Below are 18,695 nucleotides of genomic sequence, written 5' to 3' on the forward strand. Positions count from 1 at the left end.
TGTCTTTCTTCATATCATCATTATTGGTGGTATTCAGAGATTATAAATGTGTTAGAATATGTTGATGTTCACGACAATATTGCTAGATACAAAATGATCGTAGACCATGTAAACACAGGGAAGATATTCAGATGGGTTGGCGTTATGACATTCATACTGCACCTAATGTGTGAATCCCTATGGTTGTACACTAACTGAGACCTCCCATTCTGGCAAAGGCTTCACCTCAGAGGAAACCATACACAGAACATTACAGGCGGCATTCAGCCACATGGACTACTGAATGACTTCCGTAGATGAATTGGTCATGACAGATGCGCCAGAAGTGATGGCGTTCTAATGAGCTCTAATTTCCAGATATGTGGAGTTACTCCGAGACAGATAGGCTAACATCATAATTAGATCAAAGTGCTATTGGGTGTTGTACGTGAACTACATCACCAGTGCGCATACATTTTTGTGTGCAAACGTACACTGTAAAGCCCTCTGAGCTGTGGGTAACCACACGAATGATCCTTCAGTTGTTTACAGATCAAGGCCCCAATATGACTTCTAGTCTTTATATTCGTTTGTTTTGAGAGAATGCATGAAAAGGGAGTGCTCAGAGCAAATTGAAAGAAAATATACCAGGTAAAGAACATTAAACCTATTTTCATATATCTTGCGTGATAAAAGTGCCCTTGACTGGCCTCTTTCAGAAGACAGGGGGGGATACACCCTAATAAACATTCATCAGTGTCTAGTGGAGTGAATGTGTACCAAAAAACCAATGTGGTATTTTCTTCATATTTTTTTTATACCCCCGCCGAACGAAGTTTGAAGGGGGTATATAGGAATCAGCGGACGGTCGGGCGGTCGGGCGGTCGGGCGGTCGGTCCGTTGCAAATCTTGCGTCGCGAACTACTTCCTCAGTTTTCAACCGATTCCCATAAAACTTGGCACAGATGTGTGCCTTGGGTTGTAGATGTGCAAGACGTATTTTTTGACAGTACCCAAAAGTACGTTGCCATGGTAACGGCATATTATGGGCAAAAATGGGTACAAACCTTGCGTCGCGAACTCCTCCCACAGTTTTCGATCAATTTTTATGAAATTAGGTACAGATGTTCATCTGAATATGTTAATGTGCAAGACACATATTTCCGCAGTGGCAAAAAGTGCGTTGCCATGGTAACGGCATGTTATTGGTAAAATATAGGGCAAAATGCTTCATGGCAAAACTGCTTCATCAGTGTTCTTCCAATTCTCATGGAATTCATATTGAATGTTTGTCTTAGGATATAGGTCAGCATGACACATTTCTTGACAGTGACAAAAAGTATGTTGCCATGGTAACAGCTCACATATTATGAGCCAAAATGATGGAAAATTTTGTGTTGCAAACTACTTCCTCAGTTTTTGCCCAATTTCCATGAAACTTGATACAGATGTGTGCCTTTGGTTGTAGATGTGCAAGACGCATTTTTTGACAGTACCCGAAAGTATGTTGCCATGGTAACGGCATATTAATGGCAGAAGATCAAGGAAAGATCTTGCGGATTTAACTACTTCCTCAGTTTTTTGACCAAAGCTTATGAAATGTGGCACACACCTTGATCTTGGTGGGAAGATGTGGAAGACATATTTTTCGGACGTGTCGGAAGCTGCGTTGCCATGGAAACGGCATATAAATGGCAGAAGATCAAGGAAAGATCTTGCAGATTGAACTACTTCCTCTGTATTCGACTGAAGCTCATGAAATGTGGCACACACATTGGTCTTGGTGGGAAGATGTGCAAGACATATTTTTTGGACGTGTCGGAAGCTGCGTTGCCATGGTAACGGCATATTAATGGCGGAAGATCAAGGAAAGATCTTGTGGATTTAACTACTTCCTCAGTTTTTGACAAAAGCTTATGAAATGTGGCACACACAATAGTCTTGGTGGGAAGATGTGCAAGACATATTTTTCGGACGTGTCGGAAGCTGCGTTGCCATGGTAACGGCATTTAAATGGCAGAAGATCAAGGAAAGATCATTCCTTGGGTAAGACTGTCGTCACGGGGTGGGGGTATTAATCACCTTCAGTGATATTTCTAGTTTTTTAAGGCATGTGACGTCACAAACTGCAGTAGTCTTCTCATCCAGTGATGGCAGCACTAAAACTTGTAACTTTTGAAAGGATTGTCTGATTTTCCGCAAACTTCTGGTTCACTGATGTGCTCTATTGATGTTGCCGCATTCACTCAATCCACACATAATATTAAGGTGAACTCGTCCTTTAAATACAGAGTACCTGAATCACACAACAGAGTATCGTGTGCAAATGTTTTTTTGTTTTTTTGTTTTTTTGTTGTTTTTTTTTTTTTTTTACACAGCAATTCGTTAACTCTTTCTATGCCAGGGACTGTTGACTGTGTGTATATCGCTATGGTCTTTCTCTGCCAATCAGCATTCAAAGCACGCAAAGGGTAAATCAGGGATGTGACATAATGGTTGCTCAGAAGGATATATTCTCTAATACCGTGTGACTCATTTCATTTTAGATACCATTGAAAACCAGAGAGTATTTGTGTAACTCTTCCTGATTTGTTTGTAATATAAACTCCCAGAGGAGACTGGCAATGGACAGTCTCCTATCTTCCTTGTCTCATTGAAATCGTGTGCAATATTTCACTGCAGACATGAAACATAATTGGATGCTGTATTGTATTATGTATGTGTGTGTGTGAGTGTGTGTGTGTGTGTGTGTGTGTGTGTGTGTGTGTGTGTGTGTGTGTGTGTGTGTGTATGTGTGTGTCAAGTACTATTGCATCTTTAGATACAGCTGTATGCATGTTTGCATCTTGCAATGAACTATGATTACCCGTTGGTTGCAGTTATGTGACAACTGGAAATTCCAGTTGCAAAAATGCAATACATTTAATTTAAGTTACAATTTGCATTTAACTATTTTTTTAGACAGTATGAATATCAATGCATATAAGGTGCACTTATTAGTGGACAACCTGCAGATTAGAAAAAAAAAAAAAGAACTTTAGGTAAAAGAAAGTAAGATGTGGAGCAGAGTGGTAGATTTTTGAACATTTTTAGTTTAGAGTTCAGCTGGGTTTTTTTCGCTCCAGTTTCAAGTCGTGCCAATTTTCAGCAATTCCGTTCAGGATGAACAGCGGTACACTACAGTGTACACATACAGGATATAAATAGTTGGGCTGCATTGCTGTCGTTTGCACCAAAGCTTGAAATTACTACAATATATGTCCCTTGATTAGTTCTCATGCATAATCAAGCCACAATCTTCTGCCTGTGTTGTGAGATTTTGCTGGAAAGTGTTTGAGCTGCATTCATATGCAGATTTTTTTTTTTCTTCTTCTTAGGGTACAGCGATTACTGATGAGGCTGCCATATCTCCTGTGGTTTTAGGGCTCAACAGTTCTTGAAACAGCCAGTGTAGTTTCCCCTTGCAATGCCATCCCAATCCACAGTGATGTATGTTGGGTTCATTACCCTCTATGACTGCAACCTTGTATTAAAGTAACAGGGGAAGGGGGGGGGGACCATTATGTTATACAAAACAAAATGTGAGAAAGACTTATAAACAGTGACAAGAGTCACATGGAAGAGAAAAAAGTGATGGTTCAAGTTCAGTTGATTGAAAAGACAAATTGGCTGGGGAAGAGACTAATCGTACCAAACATTATGTGGTCACATTGGCTGCTATGAGTTTCATCTTCCAGGAAAATTTATTGTCGAAGATTAAATATCGGGCAAGGGTCGACACTTTTTTTGTTTTGATTTGACATCACTGAGTTTGTTAATTGGGTAGAAGCGAAAGTGCAGCTTTGGTATAAAGTTTGGGTCTCGTTTAAACAGGGAAGGTTTGTGGGTAATATTGAATCTGTACTCAGTTCTCTTTTCGTTATTATTGTGTGTTTGTGAACATCTTTTGTGTGCAGAAATGCAGTCATGGGATGCACAGCCCATTCATGACTGTAAAGCCCAGATGCATCGTTGTAAGTAAAAGGAAGTCAGAACTTGATAAGGATTTCTGTGGTTTGATTGAGCGATGGTAATTTTAGTACTTCATCTACAGTGTAATATGTCTGCCATAATTGAATGGCCTGAATTGAAGTGACAATTTTTTTTTTTCTTTCCAAAACCATGTTTCTTCAGACAGAATTCTGAAGATGTTGATGTCATACAGAAAATCCTCATACTTATGACGTTTTGACCCAGATCCCAAAATGCAGCTGTACATGACAAGTCAAAGCATGAAGTCTGAAAGATTAGTATGAAAACGTGATAGAGGCATGACTTCTGTTTGTTTTTGTGTTTCATGAGTAGAATATCTCAATTTGTATGAGGACTGATGTCAAGTTTTCGTGCATTGTGGTAAATAGAGATCGGCTTTCATCTCATTTTCATTGCGCCCTGAAAATTTTGAGACGTCAACCCCAAGAGGGGTTCACTGAAATGAAAGCCTTTGGAGGGATCTTTTTGCCGGCATACAGTGTAAAGCTGATTAGGCCTGTGGAGGCATCTCCCCTTTCATCAAATACTGGTGTTCCATTAATATTAAATTGATGGTCACCAAAAAGCCTTATTTTGGAATGACTTCTTGTGCTTATGATGAGGATTTCCTGGGATTTTAGTGTGGGAGTTCTTGTAGATGAGTCCATGTGTGTCTTTTGTGTGCACGGGTTCAGATGGAGGTTTGCTAAGATAACTGTCGGCGAGAATGCGGTAACCATGTTTGAATGTCTTGCCCGAGATTGCATTTTACCTTCATGCGGCACACTGCATGCATTTACTGCCTGCGCCAGTAAAGAGCAGTATGAGATCAGACTCTCCTATTCATCTTGCCAGGAGTTTGGGAGCATGGATGAAATGGTGCTAAAATGTCAAAGCGCTCGCCCGGAGGGACGCTTCTCTCATCAAGAGTTGACTAATCCACTCTGCCTCATCAAGTCCCAAGGTGGCGGTGAGCCGTGCGGGGTTACCCCCCCCCCCCCCCCCCCCCTCCCCCCTCCAAAATTATCCTGAAGAAATCTGCCGGCCATCCGATGCATGCATTATGTATGGCCCATATATTTCACAGAGTGTGCATCTTATGTACAGCCTGGTTCCTAATTGCTCATTTAACTTTGAAGCAAAATGGAAAGGGAGGAATTTTACCATCACGTCCCTTATCAACAAGGATGGTCTGAGAGATTGTCTCATACATACAGTCTGTCACTTTTACTATCTTACAGTAAAACCAGAAACATTCACGGCATGAAGCTATTGAGAATTGGTGCCGACAGCTTTTTTGCACAGCATGAAACTTTCATAAATTACCACTTTCCCCCCCCCCAAAAAAAAAAAAAAAACCAAACTAAACAAACAAGTACATTACATTTACAGGATGGTGCACAATAGACCAAAAATTTTTGCATACATTTTACTTTTGTGAATTGTGGCTCCTCGTGATATTTATGAAAGTTTCATGCGTAAAGTGGAAATTTCTGACTTTACAGTTCCTTTGCAGAAAGGAATTTGCTTCTATTCTACTTCTACCTTGAATACTTTCACAGTTAGGCTAAGATCCTGTTAGTACAGTACTCTCCGCATAATCGGGTGGCTTTAAAGTGATATATCTGCGATAAAATGTGGGTAAAATTAGATCAGAAGAAAATTATTTACCCATTTATGCGGAGAGGCAACCCAATTATCAGGTAATTATAATGTGCATTGGAAGTGATTTTGACATTACTACCCAATTAAACGGAGTACCCATTTAAGCGATACCCGATTACGTGGAGAGTACTGTAACATGGAATTCTGCAGTGTTGTCACATAATCTTGGTGTCAAAAAGAAATTATGTTACCAAAACATTTGTTTGCCATTTCTGAGAAAGGACAGGAAAAATTGTTCTATACACATGTTTTATTCTACTTTTTCATTTAATCATACTTCGTTATCATATAATCTGTAAATGAGCAGAATAACTGTTTCGTGTACAGTAACTGCATAGTAAGCGATTTACAAAGACAACATGGCCAGACTCATGGCATATGGTAGAAAGGGAGTGTATACTGCCAGTGGACGATGATGATCAGAATTATCTGTAAAGAACCAGTAGACCAGTATCGTGTGCTACAGGTGTACATCAAAAAGATCCACCCGCAAGGCATGTCTCACCTGTGACTGTGCAGGGCAGCAAACTTCATAGTTTGGTTAAATATTGCCGTCCAGCCATACCCTTGTAGCCTCTAGTTCAAGCATGGACCTACTATACAAGCTGTAGGTCCATGGTTCAAGCTTGACCTTTATGACATACATGTAGTATGGAATCTTTTTTTTTTGGTTAGACACAGTTATTGCACCTTTGTCTGCAAATCATGGAATTTTGTTTCTGTTTCTTTCTGTGTATCAATGGTTATCAGTCATCCATAGCAGGTGAAAAATATGACTGCAGTGACTGCATGGGCACAATCAAATATTCCACCTCTTTCCCCGCCCTGGAGGTTTCCATGTATTTTTTTTTTTTCATTTGACGCTTTTTATAGCCTTTATTCAGACAAATCAAATGAAATTGTTACATTGTAATGACACAAAATATAACTATAATGCAATGTTTAACGGAAAACAAAGGGTTTATACATAAATTGTGCACATTTGACATGATTCATGAATGTACAATAAACACCTCATACAGAAATGGAATATACATAATTCTAAGACACTCAGCCTTCCTGCTCGAGGAAAGGAGTCACCAGTCTGAATAAAGATTTTATCTAAAAGCAAATACATTTTGTATTTGTTTTAGATAAAATCTTTATAAACAAATACAAAATGTATTTGCAAGCAGGTTTACTCTGTATGGTGCCCTCTATCATCAGGTTGTGGAATGTCCACCTGAGGCTGACTGTGTGATGTTCTGAACAAGGTGTAGGGCTCACACCCGTAAATACAATGGAATGTCCCAGGCCCCTTCACAAATTCGTATCAAAGATACCAAAATAAATGAAGAAAAAAATTAATTAAAAATCAATGATGTAGTTTGGCAAAAAACTGAATAGCTGTAGATATTTAGTATGAATTCCTCTACAAAATGCATTTTGGTTGGAAGATGAAAGCTTTTCTGGTGGAATTTGAGGGGACTATATTTCATCGGGTACGTGTTGGGAAAATGGGTGATTTTTTGAGTGACAAGAACTCGTAGTCTGGCTTTGCGGACCCCTGAACAGAATTTGAACTGAATCCATCCACCCTGAGAATTTGATGGATGAAAGGGTATATCTAACTTATCCAGGTTAGTGAAGCTGAAACACCTCATTTCTCCCAGCTGTTTTACAGAATTTTTTGAAATTTGATTTTTAATACACATCCCTATGGGGAAATATTTATGGGTGTGAGCCCTGTATTGTACATGTAGTGCAGGCATGAGGTCACCTTTGTTTTGTCATGGACTGCCTGGTGAAGTGGCTTCCAGTCAGCCAAATAAAGCAAGCACTAGGCTGGCTTCTTGGTATAGAAGGCTTGATTCTAAAATTCAATGAAAAATGGTGATGGGGAAGGCGGTTTTTTGTCTTTGGATTGCTGTTGAGGGCATCACAGCAAGCTTAACCCAGTCATTACTGAAGATGAGAGCCCCATGTACTGAAGCACTGCCATTTCTGAGATCATAGAGTGAAAAGGTTAAAGAAGCAATGTGTGCCCTGGCACACAAACACGATGTGTGGGGAATGCTGTGGAAATCAGTGTTTTGAGGGTCTGTGATCAAAATCCAGTGCCATGTGTTCTGACCTCGGTAAAAGCAATTTCTTCTTTATCTTTTCTGTGCTCTGCCTCACAGTATTGCTTTGACTTGAAATTGAATGAGGTAAAGCAGTAAGAAAAAAAAAATGCAAAAAACAAACAAACATAGAAGATGAATGTGACAAGGTGACATTCTTTTAATTAGACAGTAGGCCTACCACAAACTTCAGTATTTATATGCAAATGCAACAGAGAAGCATTTCAGGAAATGTAATGTCATTAGATGTGCTAATCATGGTACAAGGTGACATTCAGAAAAGTATCATTTTTTCACTTATGACTTCTTTGTATATGAATAATATCCCACAGCATTTTGTGATGGTGTGGTGGAGACAATCGGGATAATAATGCATGAAAGACAATTTGTATAGGACCCGTGAATGGAGGAAGACTAATTTGATCTTTGACCTCTATCAGACTCTGTATGAGTGGTCATGTGGAATGGATTCAATTTTTAAAAAGGTAACTGTTTACCATTGGGAACAGTGATTGAAAAACTGTTCAAGTTATCACATTTAATGCACAAGTGTAGGTCAGTTGTATCACAAAACATCCTACTATTTTGCAATAAAGCCTGAAGGATAAGGAGATATCACTATATTTCTCAATAAACCATAACTGTAGACTATTTAAGAAACAATTTTATTAGAGTTATTGTTCACAGTTTGTATATTTAACAATACTTAACATTCATATACTGATTAACATTTCAACATTGGTTGTTTCTATCCCCAACTCACATTTTAGAACTATTTTGAAGCACTAAAGCAGGGTTTTTATTTTATCTGCAAATGGTAAATAATGCCTTTAAGTGAGAGGGTGTTCCTGCCTATTTCAAAACTACTTGTAGTCCAATTCTGTGTAAGCCATTGATTTGATGTTCATAATCTGTCAAAAAATTGATTTTCTGCCTGATTATTAAACATGAATGCTATTTCATAATTATAGATTAATGCCAAATGATTTTGTGTAATCACTAAACCCATTGTGAAGGTACAAATTGCAATTATGTAAATTGACTAGGCTCCAAGATAATTGAAGGTTTATGACTAACCTTTAAACCCAACTATGCTACATGAGTCACATGAGACTAAACTGATGGTGACTATGGATGAATTGATATATGAAAAAAATACCCAGACAAACTAGAGGACTTTTTTTTTTTTTTAAATGCAAAAAGCAGAAAGAGTTGTCATGATGAAACATTCTCTAAAATGAAGCAGACTGAAGACTGAGATTGCGCAGAGAGAAGCTCGAAAGCCTGGCTGCATCCTGTCTCATTAGAGGGGATAGAAATGGAAGTCTTCTTGTCTTCATTGGTCAGGGAAAATGGGTGTATTGTCTCCCCTCTATCCTTGGCAGCCTGCACAAGTCTTTTGTAAGCAATTTGAGTGTGACACTGTGACTGTCTAAATAGACAGACAGACAGATAGATAGATGGATGGATGGATGGATGGATGGATGGATGGATGGATGGATGGACGGACGGACGGACGGACGGACGGACGGACGGACGGACGGACGGACGGACGGACAGACAGACAGACAGACAGACAGACAGACAGACAGACAGACAGACAGACAGATAGAGCGAGAGATGAGAGAGGAAAGAGCAAGAAGGGGAGTGAGAGAGCAAGTCTTGATTGATTGTAAAAAGAGATGGTGATTACCATTCTGATGTGTTCTGTGAATTGGCCTGCCTGAGTATAGCATGCGCCTTGAAATAGTCCACATCAGTATTCTTGCGCCGTGCTGTGTGACTGAGATCTCAGCATATGCCGCTCTGGCACTTGCGCACAGGATTGACATTTGTTGCATAAATCACTCCTGTGATTTGCGAAGTCACGCATGGATAAGGTTACATTTGCATCTGTCCATGATCTTACAGTATAAAGTGTCACAAACCACACCATGTAAGCTGGATTCTTTGAAGTGCAGTTCGGGACATTAGACAAGATGGCTAGAAACAAATCCAAACAACTGCCACATGCAGTACAGTCTGTTACAATGTACATGTAGTCAGTCGGAGGAGGGAATGCCCTGATGCATGCCACAGTGAATGCACATACATAATCTGCGGCACTAAGTGTAAAGATAAGACCGCAAAGAAATGCTACATGGGATTGTTTAGTGACTGTAAAATCATTCAGCAACCATTGAAAGATATCAGAAAGCTGATGACTGACACAATAAAATACCCAAAAGAAATCATACAGGTCATTGTGGTCTGTAGGACGGTAATACCAGATAAACCATTCTTCATTAACACTGTCAATATCAATGTCAATGGCATTGTGAGATGGATCAAGGGTCATACTGTACACAGTCAGTGTTTTCTCAGAAAGAAAGGTTACACCAAAGAAACTTTTTTCTCTTTGATTGACTCAAAGACAGTAAATCACTAATTCATTATACATGTGGGTATGGTACAGGTACATGTATGCATTTTTGGAAGAATATTATTTCCAGATAGGTCTCATTGCTAGCATTTTGCACTTCAGTATCAATTAATCATAATGCTTCTTGCCCACTTTCTTTCCCTGCTGCTGCTTGTTGCTGCCCCTACTCTTGGGCCCTGCAGTAGTGCACTGGACAATGCGACGGGAACCAAGGTAGCGATCAAGAAGATCAGCCCCTTTGAGCACCAAACTTACTGTCAGAGGACCCTGCGAGAGATCAAGATCCTGACGCGCTTCAGACACGAAAATGTGAGCGTAAACAAATCATATGTGTGTGTATGCATTTGTGTAGAAATCTATATATACTATTACATTAAAAAAAAAAAAAATTGCATGACTTTCAGGTATTAATGGAAAGCACGAAGGAATTTGGCAAAGCAAGCAGTGTAACAAGGTATTCAATGCACCATACCTATATTTCCATTTTTCGTTTGTGTAGAAATATTTTCCATTGTGTAGAAATCTATACTACTACATTAAAAAAAAAAAATTGCATGACTTTCAGGTATTAAGGGAAAGCACTAAGGAAGTTAGCAAGAGCAAGCAGTGTAACAAGGTTTTCAATGCACCATATCTATCTTTTCATTTTTAATGTGTCTGTGTATATTTGTGTGATTACAATGTATGATAATTTACAGAGCTCTGTATATAGTGTCTACAATGTGATTATAGCTGTGATACAGTTGTATCTTATAAGACTACAATGTGATATATGAATGCATTATGAAAAAATTGTATTATTAAGCTTTTCTTGCTGTGATATTAGGCATAACTGTGGAATGATGTATATCAAGTGTGTGGGTGTTTATGTGTGTTTTATTTGTTATTCTACAGATTATCAACATCCAAGACATCATTAAAGCTGAGGAAATGGAGAGCATGAAAGATGTGTATCCTTTCAGTCTGGTTTGCATACAAGTTGTATCATACATCCCTCGGGGTGGCCCTGAACAATTGTTGTTGTGTTGTGTATTGGCGCGCTAGGCGCCATTTGGGATCGAAGTTGTTGAGTGTTATGATATTGTGGAGAGGTACAGATTCAAACATGCAATTACGCTGATAAAGTCATCGACGAAATAAAGGAGATGTGGAGTCCAATAATATGCAGTTGAAGTGTTTATTTCTGAGTCCCGAAACTCAGACAGCAAAATAGCCAAAGTGTAACATAGGAGTTGCAAGAGTTACAAGTATCTCCAATGAACACAGATAAATCACAACATGTTTAAAGAGCAGATGAAATGCTAACTCATCTGGCTGAAGCCTGGAGTACAAGTCGGTTGATTCTTCTTTCAGAAACTATCTCTAAAACTTGGGGGAAATTCTCATCCTGAAAAGCACATGGTCCATACACAATATGATTGGTCAATTCATTGTAGGCATGGAAACGTAGGGTGTGGTCTTACTCATTTTGGGGCTTGAAACAAAGGAACAGTGTTGAGGGTAATGGGAGATGGCTTTGTGGCAGGAAGGGAACTGGACAAGGGGTAATAACTTTCTGACCACAATGGGAGTGGATACTTTGATGTGGGGTTGTTAGGAGGAAACTAACCTTGTTGGTCTGACATAGAGACTCCTATTGACATGAGGGGTGATGGACAGGTGTTGGGGTTACTGTGCTATAGCAAGGGGTTATTGAACTATAAGGGAAAGGACTAAAGCACGAATGGAAACTATATTACATAGTTAGGTAATGGAGAATTGCCTAACTCTATGTAACAGTTGGTTCAAGCATTTGCTCTCACATGACAGTAGTTGAGTTCACATCTAGATCCCTTTACCTTTAGGTTTTCAAAACTTGAAGTTTTGTAAACTACGTTAGTCACCTAGGGAACTAAACTACAAGTTAGTGCAGATGTAGACGCACATAGTTTTTGAAAACTACGACAAAACCTTAAGGCGAAGACACCACGAGAACACCATAAGATTTCTTAGGGTTTTGTCGTAGTTTCGTCGTGGTTTTGGAATGCCCCTCACAGAGCGCTAAAACTACGACAAATGCGAACGGAGTTTTGTTAACCACGATGCTCTTGTAGTTTTTAGTGACCTTTTACGGGTGGAACTTCCGGTACCCTATCGTAGTTAGCGTTAACTTGAAGTTTTGCTGACTGCATGTAGGTGTGAACGGCATCGAAGTTTTGCCGTGGTTTAAGGGATGGAATTTTTACGATCGTAGTTAGTATAACTTGAAGTTTTGGGATAGGTGTAGACATGGCTAGTGTGTTACTCGCTATCTCTTCTTTCCCCATCCAGATTTATATCCCGCCTCAATCAAACTCCATTACGAGGACCAATATATTCCCTTACCCCCTTTCCTGTGCTTTCAGTTTCAACATACTGTAAACATTGCCTGATTTTTTTTTCCCCTTCTGTTTTTGGGTCTAAACCATTATTCTTGAAGCTGTGATCCAATTCCATTCTTTGTGGCCATACATCATGTTAATCTGCTGCCAACTTTGCCCTATTCGTCTGTGAGATTTCTAGTCACTTTGTGTCGCTGGTTACTGATTGCCTGCCACAAGGGAGCTGCGGGCTATTTTTTTTTGTTTTTGTTTTCGTGAGCAAAAATCTTCAAATGCCATCCTCACCTCATACCGACCGACCCCCACCCCCACTCCAGGTTAAAGTACACAAAATAATCTTGATTTGTCTATGTGATGTTGCCCTATGATGCTCAGGGGTTAGATTTGTTTTGTTTAAAAAAAAAACACACAACAACAACAAATTCTTAAAAAGGTTCATTTTTAGAAATGTTAATGAGAACTGTTATGCTTTTATAGCATTCTTTATATCTCTCTAGTTTTCAATCAAAGCATGGACATGGAGGTCATTATGTTGTGTGGAGGTGCGAAAGTAATTTTCCAACCAGCACCATCTGCATTTGGTCAGGGTGTCAGTTTGCCTGGCTGATTTGATAATTATGAAGAGAAATATTGAAACCTTAAAGGACAAGTTCACCTTCATAAACATAAGGATTGAGAAAATGTAGCAATATTAGTAGAACACATCATTGAAAGTTTGAGGAAAATCGGACAATCCGTTCAAAAGTTATGAATTTTTGAAGTTTTTGTGCAGTAACCGCTGGATGAGAAGACTACTGCAGTGTGTGAATAACTTAGATGTCAGATGCGTACAACAATATAAGGAAAATATAAAGAGAATTTCACAAAATTTCATCTTATGAAAAAAGTTCACATTCCCCCGACTCGTTACCGACAAATGTTATGGGTAATATTATTCCCCCTGCCTCTAGAAAGAGCCAAGTCAAGTGCTCTTTTATTATGTGAAAAAAGTGAAAATATGTTGAATTTTCTTTATATTTTCTTTATACTGTTGTACGCATATGACTCACAAGCTGTAGTAGTCTCCTCATCCAGCGGTTCCAACACAAAAATTTTAAAAATTCATAACTTTTGCATCGATTGTCCAATTTTCCTCAAACTTTCACTGATGTGTTCTACTAACATTGTTGCATTCTCTCAATCCTTATGTTTATGAAGGTGAACTTGTCCTTTAAGCTAGAAGGCTCATTCACAAGAATCAAATTCTCAGAAATGCTCTGTTAGGGGGCAAAGCAGGAACTGTGAGATTTCTTTCTGTACTACATGTAACTATAAAACATGTGTAAACCACGACTTCGCATATGAAGACTGATTGCAAAAGGAATTAACTCCATGCTTGTTAATTTGAGATACTTGCGATTAAAGCTGCTAAAAACAAAGGAAAAGAAAACATATTATGTTCTTAATCTTAATTTCAAGAATATTCTTGTTATATGACAAGTGAGGGACTTTGGGAAGGTTTTACTGTAAAACACAATATTTTCGCGGCATGAAATTTTTGCGAATTGGAGCCAATGGCCTTTTTTGCAGCATGAAATTTTTTGCGAGTTGCCTATAACATTCAGTGCATATAGTGTAAACAAGAACTTTCGCATGCATTTTAATTTGGGGAATCCTGGCTGTCGTGAAATTCTTGAAATCAAAATGCACGCAAACATTCCTCGTTCTACAGTATTTTTCTCTCCCTGATGATGGACTTACTTTTAAAAAATTTTTTAAAAATGATGCTTAACCCCTTTTGCGACCAAACTCTTCATATAATCTGATACACAATCTCTTTGGCAGTATTTTCCCAGAGGGTTATTGAACTCGTGTTCCTTGACTAGCGCCCACTTTCCACCTCCCCGACGGCCACTCCCAGATACATCGTGCAGACGCTGATGGAGACAGACCTGTACAAGCTGCTGAAGTCTCAGCAGCTCAGCAACGACCACATCTGCTACTTCCTGTACCAGATCCTGCGAGGCCTCAAGTACATCCACTCGGCCAACGTGCTCCACCGCGACCTGAAGCCAAGCAACCTCCTGCTCAACACCACTTGTGATCTCAAGGTGGGTGGCGCCTCTCAGTTTTTGCGGTTTTTCCCTGTATCTGGGCTGAATATGGCATGACTTGCCTACTTGAAGCAAGAGTTGTGGCTGCGGCTGCGGCTGCGGCGGCTGTGGCTGTGGCTGGTCAGTCGGCCAGTGTGTGACCCCTGCTCCATGTGGTCAGTTTCACACACCTGTTCGTGTTTCAGTCAGTGTGGGCTCCACTGACACACTGCATGTGGCTTTCACTTGGCTCTATGAGGCAAATGAAGAAGAAGCAATTTTCTGTTTGTGGTTGGCTTGTGGTTCTCCCATGTGATGGAGATCCTTCTGATTTGTTTCACATTGTCACCTATTTAAAACTTGATTACTGTATACACCGAATATTTCGCGAGGTTTTTATTTTTCGCGAATTTCGCGAGTCAGCTGCTATTCGCGAAATTAAAAACATGCGAAAATATTGACTCTAATGCTGATATGAATGTATCGTACACGTGTACATTTTTCCGTTCAGTACAGGACTCCACGATTGCGAATTTTACCACTCGCGAAATTGTCGGGAAATCCCGATTCGCGAAAATTTAGACTCGCGAAATATATGGCGTATACAGTAATTGTTTCATACATGTTGTTATTGCCAGCAAGATCAAGGAACCTGTGCTTCTTGATAGCAGAATATTTCTTTTTCTTTTGTCTTTGTCATAGATGTAACCCTAATACGCCCGGGCTATTTCTAATCTTGTTATTACCAAGCGGGACGTGGGGGGGGGGGGCATTATGACCCCCTCCCCCCCCCCCAAGATCTCGGCCATGGATCGCCTGATTGCCTCAATATTTTGCATGAGGGTAGAGGATGAAGTAATCCACAAAGCTGTGTGACTTGATTTAGGAAAGCCCTTTTCCTCTATTTTATATGAATTGATTTATGCTAATTTATGCAAGAAATCATAGCTTCGGTTTAATACTAAATATTTCTCATTGAATAAAGCTGTAGGGATTGCAATTTTTGATACAAATGCCCTTTATAACTTCCTAATCAATTCCTCAAAGAAAATGATAGGTTGTGATTTTTATGTCTTATATATTTTATTTTTTCCAATTTTCTTATGTATTTCTTTGATTTTCTCAACTTTTTTTGGGCTGTGTATGATATGTCTATGTGCAAGAGGGTGTGTGTGTGTGTGTTTCGTATTTAAACACTATTTGACAAAGTTATGCTACCTTCTAGAAAGTATAATTTACATAATAAAGGACTAGTTGATTTTGTCCAATATAGGTTTATACACAGTCATATCGTCGCTGGGGTGACAAGACCTTGTATCTGAAATTTTGGTGAAGATGACTTTTTTTGATTAATGGTCAAATAATGGGTTAAGTGTCATCCTGGCCAAATCCCAACTGTCTTACTCCAAAAATGAAGCCACCACGGCATGTCAAAGGAAAGACTTTTGACATGTAGAAATGTCAAAATTTCACTGACATGTGTTCAGTTAATGTAATCTGACATCTACAGTGTATACCGTAGGCCCAATAACTAAAATTTGGTATCAAAACATGCGGGAAGGATCACAAAAAAAAAGTTGTGGAATTTTGTTTTGAAATATTAAGCCCCCCGCAGTATTAGGATTCATGAATATTCTATTATTCAGTTGCAAGGATTACAGATGGCAGGGAAGCAAAATCTAACCTCTGAAACATCAAGTTTAGTGTGTCTCCAGTCTCTCTAATCTTTTTTGTCAATACATGAAAGTCACACGAAGCGTGGTGGGATGTGGAAATAGTTTTCCTCAAAAGAAAGAAGATTTTATATACCTTTCGCACCGATGGCAAAACTGTTAATGTGCTGTAACAATAGAAGTTTAAAACAGCTGTCCTTGAATGGGTTGATCTGTGCATGATGTGGGCTGATGGACAGATTTTCAGTATTGTTCACAATTCATGCAGTAGAGTGGTATGTTACGATTTATGAAACAGTGTGTTTGATTGCAGTGCAAACAGAAAGTTGCGTATTGCATGCATGTACCGAAACTGGTCACATACAAATGTAATTTGTTCCATGGGCACATCTGCTCTGTTTCGTTTTGTAGATGAATTGAAATTGAAATTAAGCCAAACTTTCTTGCTAGCATGTGTAGAACAAATGCATAGTTGGTATGTTCCAGTGTTTTATAGTAATGTTTGTACTTAAAGGACAAGTTCACCTTCATAGACATGTGGGTTGAGTGAATGCAGCAATATTAGTAGAACACATCAGTGAGAGTTTGAGCAAAATCGGACAATCCGTTAAAAAGTTATGAATTTTTGAAGTTTCTGCTCATTCACGGCTGGATGAAAAGACTACTATAGCTTGTGATGTCACATGAGTACAACGATATAAAGAAAGAATAAAGAAAATTCAACATATTTCCATTTTTCTAGCATAACAAAAGAACACTCGACTTCTCTCTTTCAGAAGGCAGGGGGAATAATATTACCCTTAACATACGTTAGTAGCAAGTCGAAGAACTGTGCACTTTATTCAAAAAGTAAAGTTTTGTGAAATTCTCTTTTTATTTTCCTTATGCAGTTGTACGCATGTGACATCATACACTGTAGTAGTCTTCTCTTCCAGCAGTGACTGCGCAGATACTTAAAATATTCGTAACTTTTGAACGGATTGTCCATTTTTCCTCAAACTTTCACTGATGTGTTCTACTAATATTGCTGCATTCTCTCAATCCTTATGTATATGAAGGTGGACTTGTCCTTTAATGCACAAAAGCCACGGTCTCTAGTCACACAAATACAGGAGGTGCAATGGCTGATGGCATAGGATTTAAACTGTCACAGTATTGCAAAAGCTTTGCAACTGCCCATATTATCAAAACTCTCAAGGTATCACGTAAAGTGCTTCAGGCTTTTGTTTGAGCTTGTGTTTATAATTTCTTTGGAAGAAAAAAGTGGGAAGGGAAGAAAGAGATCTTTTTAATATCTAGATGCAGGAAGTGCTTGCCGTGACCAAATACAAGTGATATTCCAAAACAGATCTGAAGCAGGATGTTTTATATATTCATTTCAGTAATTCCTTCTGCATCCCATCTCATGCCTTTCTTTGTAACTTAATTCTATTCCATTCGAAGCTTTGTGTGTGTGTGTGTGTATGTGTGTGTGTATGTGTGTGTGTACATATTAATTTCATTGTAAACATGGGTCTGATATCGAATGAAATTCAGATAAAGAATATCATAAAACAAAAATGTGTGTGTGCTACAGATTTATTAGTCTTCAAACTTTATTAAACACTGCACATGGTGCCAGAGCTACACATCATATGTTATAGACTGTATGTGTGAAAGAGAACAAATTGTTGGATGCATAAAATGCATCATGACATACAATCTTTCTTCTATTCCTCACAAGAATGTATTGAGTGTGCAAGAGTCAGCAAGCCATGAGCTGATCTTAACGAGATTGTGCCTGTAAACTATGAAGAGAGGCAGGGAAGACATTTCCACGAATGTAGAGTGAGCCATATCAAGATTGTAAAAATTAGCCCCGAGAGCACCTCGTCCGCATCTTCACTTCTCACAGACGTCTCTCCTTCAAACTACTTTTACGAGCTCTCCTTGAGCATTGGGGGAGGGGGGGGGGGCGTGATTGCGTGACAAATTACGCAGTGATGATATTTATATTTCATCTGTTAACTGCACCGTGCAATTACAGCTCTGCCATCAGTGTGTGCATTATTACTGAGGGAGAGGCAGAACGTAGGACTGCCACATGCTGCATTTATGGATGGTTCAGCCACTTAGGGAAGAAGTCTCAATATTTGTATCTCAGGGCTGTGGTGGATTGAAGCGCAGGAAGCTTTTCGAGGAAGTGGGTGATGAGCATTATACATAACACCAACCCCCCCCCCCCCCCCCCCCCAAAAAAAAAAAAAAAAAAAAAGAGAGAGAAAGAACAACAACAACAACAACAACAACAACAACAACAACAACAAACAAAACAAAAACAAAAACAGACAGACAGAGAGTAAGAGGGATAAAAAGAGATAGAAAGATAGAAAGAGAGAGAAAGTCATAACAAGAAAGACTTAGAAAATGGC

General features: G+C 39.1%; 1 protein-coding gene across 2 annotated transcripts in view; it reads left to right on the top strand.

The window, feature by feature from the left end:
• The window catches only part of LOC139714223 (mitogen-activated protein kinase 3-like), a 52,228-nt gene that overhangs the window by 18,621 nt on the left and 14,912 nt on the right, over positions 1 to 18,695 (top strand). For both annotated transcript variants that reach the window (XM_071625939.1, XM_071625936.1), the window contains exons 2-4: positions 10,362 to 10,488; positions 11,074 to 11,129; positions 14,440 to 14,629. In XM_071625939.1, the coding sequence (XP_071482040.1) occupies positions 10,362 to 10,488; positions 11,074 to 11,129; positions 14,440 to 14,629 (373 nt within the window). The remainder of the gene's footprint in view (positions 1 to 10,361; positions 10,489 to 11,073; positions 11,130 to 14,439; positions 14,630 to 18,695) is intronic.

This window comes from Diadema antillarum, unplaced genomic scaffold, assembly GCF_040938485.1.
Source record: "Diadema antillarum isolate AM-2024a unplaced genomic scaffold, OU_Dant_1.0 seq00002196_RagTag, whole genome shotgun sequence".
In the NCBI taxonomy this organism is placed as follows: Eukaryota; Metazoa; Echinodermata; class Echinoidea; order Diadematoida; family Diadematidae; genus Diadema; species Diadema antillarum.